The following is a 7527-nucleotide window of genomic DNA, read 5'->3' as shown; positions in this document are numbered from 1 at the left end:
GAGGAGACGAGAGAGAGAGAAGAGAGAGAGAGAGAGAGAGAGAGAAGAGAGAAGAGAGGAGGAGAGAGAGAGAGAGAGAGAGAGAAGAGAGAGAGAGAGAAGGAGAGAGAGAAGAGAGAGAGAGAGAGAGAGAGAGGCTATTCCGAGTCTCTGCAACCAAGCCATCAGTTGCAGGAGACCAGGGGCGGTGGAGAAAGGGGGGGTTGGACGAGCCCGAAGAAACAGCAAGAAGCTGCCAGCCATCTGTCCCCATTACTCAGAGACTGCATAGAGAAATTGCAGGGAGGAGGGGGATGAGGAGAACTGTGTACGTGGAGGTTGAGTGGAAAATGTGTGCGTGTGCGTCAGGAGGTGGTGGGATGGGAGGCGGTGCATCACCTCAGAGGTTAGACGGAGACCTGCTAAAAGTCTTCAACCCCTTTTGCAACTTGTCTGCATAGTTGCCATAGTCCTTACTCACAAACATAGTGATGCTGCTCTGCACTGTTGTTTGCAGACACCGCCTCCTTCATCTTCGCCAAAGCAAAGATACAATCTGTTGCAGCCATTCACTCTCACTGGCATCCATCAGTTGACCCACTCAGAGACATACAGGCATTTTGTCTCATTCAGTTAAATACACCAGCACATCAGGGCCTTATCATTTGACATCCCATCCGTTAAAACACACACAGGCACACAGGCTTAGCATGAATGAATGGATGCTTGTGACAGTAGGGAGAAAGAGAAGCAATGTGCTTTTTACTAAGTCAACAATATGATAAGCATTTATACATTTGACAGGGAGTTTGTGAGACTGGTTAAATGATTTGGAGGTTGGGTCTGGGTGACATTACTGGTATGTGTTGAATCCAAAAGCTTGACTCAATTACAGAGCTGGTAGGATTAAAAAGGGAAGGCAGAGGTTGGCAACAGGCAAGCATTTAGCGGAAGCAAAGAAATCCAAAAACTGAGAATCACAAGCAGGTGGGACCAAAGGCTTGAACACTATAGTTACAGCAGCAAGGACGATTTAGCAGAGAACAAGTGTTGGTATGTGGGTGTATATACTGAGTGGGGTTGATGAGGGACAGGTGGGGCTTGATGAGAGAATTAATAGCAGGTGTGCACGTTGGGTGTGGAAATCAGATGATTGGAAAAGGCAGTCTGAAGGGTCCCGGCAAAAAGAGAAACAGTGTAGCCAGAGAGTGCTGACTAGTTTATTTTTCAAATGTTCTGCTCAGTACACAATTTTTTGATAAACAAATGAAAGATGTCCTTACTCCTTCCTTCTTATGTTAAAGGTTCTTTAGATTATTCTGTATTTTACTTAGATGCAAGGCTATCAGAAAAACCGTGTCAATGAAAAATGGCAAGGCCTGCATACTTTTATGCCACATAACAATGTTTCGATCCTAGTTGGATCTTCGTCAAGTCATAATGTTTTCATCAATGTTAACAAATCCCATTAAAAGAACAAAACCAAGAGTGTGTTAGTCCGTCTCTCCAACTTCCCTACCCCTCTTCGCTCTCCGTCACAAGCCCCTCAGTGTTTATACTGAAGACATAAATCTTAAACCATCCATCTCTTAAACTGGTCCTGAATGTACAGTTTAATATTCAGAAATGTAAAAATGATTACACACACACACACACACACAGTTGTGTTTAGCAAACGTCACCTAGACAGGAGTAAATATTTATTAGGAACTATTTCCCACCATGTATTTACAGCAGGAGGACAGTGTGGAACCGACTCAAAATTAGATAATGTGTGGCTTATTGATGCGTTTTTAATAGTTTTTGGGTAATAATGGAAGTCTGTGACACAGAGGAATACAGGGAAGCACCAGGATAAGGTGGCTTTCCAGGTTTAAATTCTGCTTAAATTCTTTAGCTTCATTTAGCTCAACTAACACACATTTCAGACCTTGTAACTCTTCCAAATGACAGGTTTTACAGTCTGTCAGCCTGTCCATTCTTCTGTTTTAACCCGACATCAGACCTCTCTGCCTTCACGGTAGTTTTTGTAATGGAAATGGATAAGAGGAGCTGAGAAATCAAGTGCCCTGATGATCTAGTCAGGCTCAAAGTGCTGCCGGGAAATAGAGCATGATTTCACTGTAGGGAAGGCCAGAACCCCTGATCCTTTTTCCCCCCTCTCATTCATACAACCCCCTCTCCTCTCAGGTGCAATCCAACTATCTCTGGTGGTCAGGAGTCAGGCTCCTTCAAAAGCCATAAGTGGTTGATGGAGCTGTATTTTACAGGCCATTGTAGGAGTGCCAGGGGCCGGCTCCAGTCAGATATGATCTCCCACCAAAGTGGAGAGAGGTGTGCGATGCCGGTCCAGAGATCTCTAGGGATGCAGAAGGAGGGAAAGTAAGGGAGAGTGAGAGGGCTGCTTTGCCGTCATATTACATCACACACAGGTGCTGGGGATGGAAAGTCCATGAAAGAACCAACCACATCAAATACCCAACTTCATCTCTCTGTTTCCCTCTTTATGTTGCAGTTTCTCTCTTTTTCCTTTATCTTTATATCTGTGTATCTCTTTCAGTCTCTTGCTATTTCTTGCAAATTACCACTCTCTGTGTCTGTAATGCGCTCTCTAGCGCTCAGTTGCTCTCATTTTTTATTTTCTTTGTCCTTTTTATTTCTTGGAAGTCATCTGTAACAGCCTTGTGTGTAATTTCTCCAGTGCTAGTTGTCTGATTCTATCTTTTTCTCCCTTTTTCCCCTTGATGCTGTCGCAGCTTCCCCCCTCTGGCAAAGTTGGTTGCTCTGCCTGCCTGACAGAGATGTCACAAGAGAGCTATATTTATTAGACTAATGGAATGAGTGAATAACATTGCACCCACCCCACCCCATCACCCGGGTGCCCGCCCGCACTCGCTCGGGTGGCACAAGCAGCCATCACCGCGGCTGTCGCTCGCTGCTCAGCCTCTGCCGCAGCAGCTGCAAATAATCGTCTCCAGCTCAGTAGCCGCACTAATAATCCTCCAGTATAATCTTCAATTAGAACCGCCGCGCTAATCTCTGACAGGAATAATCATGGCGTTTAGTGTCTTTTTTTGTGTGTGTGTTTGCGTTGGTGTTGCTCACAAATGTGCTCAGGAGCCGTTTGTGTGTTTGTGAGGGGAAGTAAAGGTCCACTGATTGACAGTGGTTGTGTGTATGTTTGGGAGGCTTTGAAAGGGAAAAGTGAGCTGCAATTTAAGAGCTGGATTTCCTTGTTAGTGGTGAGATTATATATTATGTCGTGTTCCACAGTCTGACTTCTTTAATGGGGTAAAGGGGAGAAAAAAAAGGCCTAATGGTTTTGGAGGCTGTGAGACAGCTGGCTGCTAAGACTTGCAGGGAGGAGGGGGTGCACCCTCGCTCTGATTCTTCTTCTCTCTCCGCTCTCTTTCTCTCTCTGCCACTGTCGATCCAATAACACCCCCAACATCCATTCCCTCACATGAAGGAGCAATAACTTGTAACCCGTCCCTTCGACTCTCCCCTCTGAAGAGATTCTGTGGCTGTTTGTCGCCTGCGGAAAAAGAATGAAAAGTGCGAGACTGGCTAATTTGGTTTTGGGGGCACCTGGGAGTTTGTCAACATCAAATAAGAGCCAAATATTCTTCTCACTACGTAATGTAGTGAACAAGCCGGCACCCCCTGGTGTATTCACTGCTTGGAAGCAAAGCTTACAATTTCCCCTGACACTATAAAAGTAATGGTGTCACTGCTGTCAAATCATGTTTACTTACTTTGAAATCTACACAAAAAATCACCAACTGACCCATTATTTTACTGAACAAACCAGCCTGAGGCACTCAGTTTGGGTCATGTGACAGATATGATTGAAATATAATCAGTTTTTTCTTGATTACAGATATTTGATTAGGTGTTAAGTGGAATTGCATTGTTATTAATTTCATGTTGTTGTTTTCTGTTGTCCAAATTAATGATTCCAAGCTGCAAATTGTAATTAAAAACAAACAAAATGAGAAAAGTTTTGAGTGTGGAACATGGTTCATTGCATTAAACATCGATTTGACTTATTGTAATTGCTCTGTGCTGCATATATTATTTGTGGACAATAGTCATGTGCATATCATGATATTGATTTCTACCGCATATGATGTTATGTGATATATGCATTGATGCCTCCCCCATGCTCTTAGCTTGGGTGTCAGCTGAATCCAAGGTAGTAAACCAGTAGCCTTGCATTTGATGTATAGTGACCTTTGACATCTGCCTTATGTCAATAGTTGGGTTGGTGAGTGATGGGGAGTTCCTCGACATCACAGAGATTAAGAGGCTGCAGGCTGAGGACTATGAATGCATCACCAACAATGGAGTGGCTCCACCCGATCAACGCAAGGTCAAGGTCACGGTCAACTGTAAGTACCCCTCTCTGCGCCACAGCCCAGCGGCGATAATTCAACTCACGCTGGACCTCCCACATCATAGCACAATGATGTATTAACAATATATGTAAATACTGTAGATGCATTATTATGTATGAATTCATACACCTTAATTTTGTTCTCTCGGGGGGGGGGGCTGAGTTGACTTCTCCGTAAAGGCAGATTTATACTAATTGCAAAATTCCCTTCCTTCTGTTTTACCATTCTTTCCTCCCTACTTTTCACTGCCAGACCCTCCCATGATTACAGACATGAAGAACATGCCAGCCCAATTGGGTAAAACAGCCATCTTGCGTTGTGAAGCCATGGCGGTCCCACCAGCTGTCTTCGAGTGGTACAGAGATGACCACAGGTGAGACCACTCAATGCTAAATAAAATAAAAATCCCAGAACACTGGGCTTGCATGTTAGTGTTGATGTAAAAAACTTTCGAAATAATGACGCAGACCTGCTCAGACACAGTTGGGGGCTGTAGCTGTGAAGTGAAAAAGACAACCTTTCCCTATAACACCCTCTGTGAGCTCTCATTTTAAATGTCAGTAGAGCCGATCACATAGGTGCCAGCATTAACCGGTATTTTTGATTTGTGACGTTGACATTTATTGTTTACTGTCTCAGCAGCGCAGCACAAGAATAATGGTGCGCCTGGTTAACATGTAGCGTTTATGAGCATCAATCAAATCACTGTTTTATACCAACCAGTTGTCTCACAACAGACAACATGTTAATGGGAGCAGTTAAATCGTGTGTTCAGCAATATTAAAACACATTATACACTAGGTGATTGCAGAGAAAAGCACAAGATAGATTTAACCACCTGAGGCTCAGCAGGATAATCCAACTGACATTTCAGTGTGGGCAGAGATCTTTACAGAAATTATCTGAAAAAGTTGGACATTTTCATACATAAACAGCATTTTCTGATTCAGCCAGCTTACTTACTCTTGGCCACCATCCATTCATCTAACCTCTGACATTTGTATTGGTCTGAGATAATCATGTATGTTTTTGCCATCACTGGAGAAATATTAGCTTGTTGGAAACCTATTTGCTCTCCATTACCTACACATAATCTGTCCTTCCAAGTTTGTAAAAGGTCCCAGCGAGAATAGAAGAGTGAGGGTGATTTGGCACCAGGCAAAGCAAGATGCAGAAGTACTTAGAAAAGCTTTTGCCAGAGAGAGAGCTGTTAATAGAGTATAATGGGCCCCAGCAGGAGGTCTCTGTTATTTATGGACTGTTAGATTTCACTATTAGTACAAGGTGAGACAGAGCTGTTGTGCGGAGGGGGACTTGCATGGTCGTCTTTAGAGAGACAGAAAAAAAAGCCTCTTAGGCAGGCTGAGTCACTAAGTGTGATGATATGTTGTGTTATCTCTCTTTTTCTGTCACACTTTCTTTTTTTCTTCCTGCTTCCTTCATTCGCTTTTGCTCCCCCACCACTACCACCCAGGCCGGTAGAGAGTGACAACACCCTGAGGATCAAAAACGAGAAGACGCGCTCGCTGTTGCTGTTCACCAATGTGACAGAGAAACACTTTGGCAACTACACCTGCTTTGCCTCAAACCGCCTGGGGGCTTCCAATGCCAGCATGCTGCTGTTTCGTAAGTTATCCCACAAAACATGCAGGTGCATGCACACAGTGACACCGTGTACACATGTATGCAAATCCAAGCTTTCACAAATACACAAGTACGCTCACTTTTATCTCATGTGACTATCAATCAACGTGCAAGAACAGACGTGACACACTACCACAAAGCGACACATATGCAGTGACACACTGTTCTTCCCCCTTCGCCCTGTCTCATTTTCACTCTGCACACAGCACAGCATTTTCTCAGCCCTCTCCTCCCTCCTTCTTCCCATTTTCGTTATTCTCCGCCCCATTAAAGCTTTGCTTGCCTATATTACCATCTCTCTCTCTCTCTCTCAAAAAACAATACGAAGGCAAATTGCAAGATAATAAAATAAACAAAGGCTCCTTCGTTTTGTGGCCATTAGGGCAGTCTAAGTAAGATTTCCAATTAATCTAACGCCTGGAGGACCATAAGTGTAACAGTGTAGAGTGGAAAGCAAGTACAGGCTGCCAATGGTCGTGAGAATGGCTCATTGGTTGAGGTAATACAATAATGTGTCAAATTTGTGTGTAGTTGGGTTGTTGATGTTAAAATTCTACAATGATGGCACCTGTTAAAATGGTGAACAAAGAGGTAGCGCAAAACCAAGGGAAAAAAGTCAGTGGAGGGATGAAGGAGGGACAAGGCACCGCGAACTATGAGAAATCAGAAATGAAACAAAAACAAAGTATGTCTGCTCACACACAAACGCCGCAAGCGGAGGAGAGCAAAGGGCGACACACAGGGCACACAACACCGAAAAGACGGAAGAGCGGACTACTTATTGTGGCATTTGCTCACTTCTCCCGTCGCCCTCCCCCAAAGAACTCACACACTCGCCACTGTCATCTGGCCCGTCCCTCACCGCCCCAGCCCTTCGACCCCCCAAAATAAATATGATAATAACAAACTAAAGAGATAATATGAGATACTGCCTCTTTTGTTGCAGCCATTCAAAAGTAATACAAAAAAAAAAAAGACAGCGCACCTCGCGCGCCGGCGCGCACAGGTGCCCCCACTTGTAGCATATTGCCTGGTAAAGCATCACCAACACATCGCCCCCCCACAACTATCAATCAAAATCCCGCCATTATTGATGAATGTCTAAGCTCAACCAATGGCACATAGTTCTCCGAAGACCATTCTGCGAGCCTGTACTAGCTGCTCCACTCTACACACTGTTAACATGTATCTGCGCCTCCAGGTTTTAGAATTTTGGAATCTACTAGAGCTCTGCTTAATGGCACAAAACAGAAAGGGAGCTGGTTTATTTTATTTTCTTGCAATTTGTCCTTTCTAATTGGGGCTCACACGCTCGCTCACCACCACAACAATATGTTGTGCAACAGTCTCCGTGTCACTCATACACCACGCCCTCCCCATCACTCACCTGCATGGTATCACTTTCCCGACCCACCACCCCGCATCCCCCTAATAATTGGCTTTTGTTTTCGCTTCTTTCTGGAGAAGCAATTCTATGTTATACTACAAGCTATTTAATGGTTTTTTA

The 7527-nt window shown here is 44.2% G+C and overlaps 1 protein-coding gene across 1 annotated transcript in view; it reads left to right on the top strand.

The window, feature by feature from the left end:
* Positions 1 to 7527, top strand: part of iglon5 (IgLON family member 5) — a 91178-nt gene that overhangs the window by 77272 nt on the left and 6379 nt on the right. The window contains exons 5-7 of the mRNA XM_035671626.1: positions 4239 to 4370; positions 4629 to 4749; positions 5851 to 6002. Coding sequence (XP_035527519.1) covers positions 4239 to 4370; positions 4629 to 4749; positions 5851 to 6002 — 405 coding nt within the window. The remainder of the gene's footprint in view (positions 1 to 4238; positions 4371 to 4628; positions 4750 to 5850; positions 6003 to 7527) is intronic.

The sequence above is a fragment of the Morone saxatilis genome, unplaced genomic scaffold, assembly GCF_004916995.1.
Source record: "Morone saxatilis isolate NCDOM2014 unplaced genomic scaffold, NCSU_SB_2.0 Contig24, whole genome shotgun sequence".
In the NCBI taxonomy this organism is placed as follows: Eukaryota; Metazoa; Chordata; class Actinopteri; family Moronidae; genus Morone; species Morone saxatilis.
The sequence above is the reverse complement of the archived record's forward strand: the minus strand, read 5'-3'. Positions and strand labels throughout refer to the sequence as shown.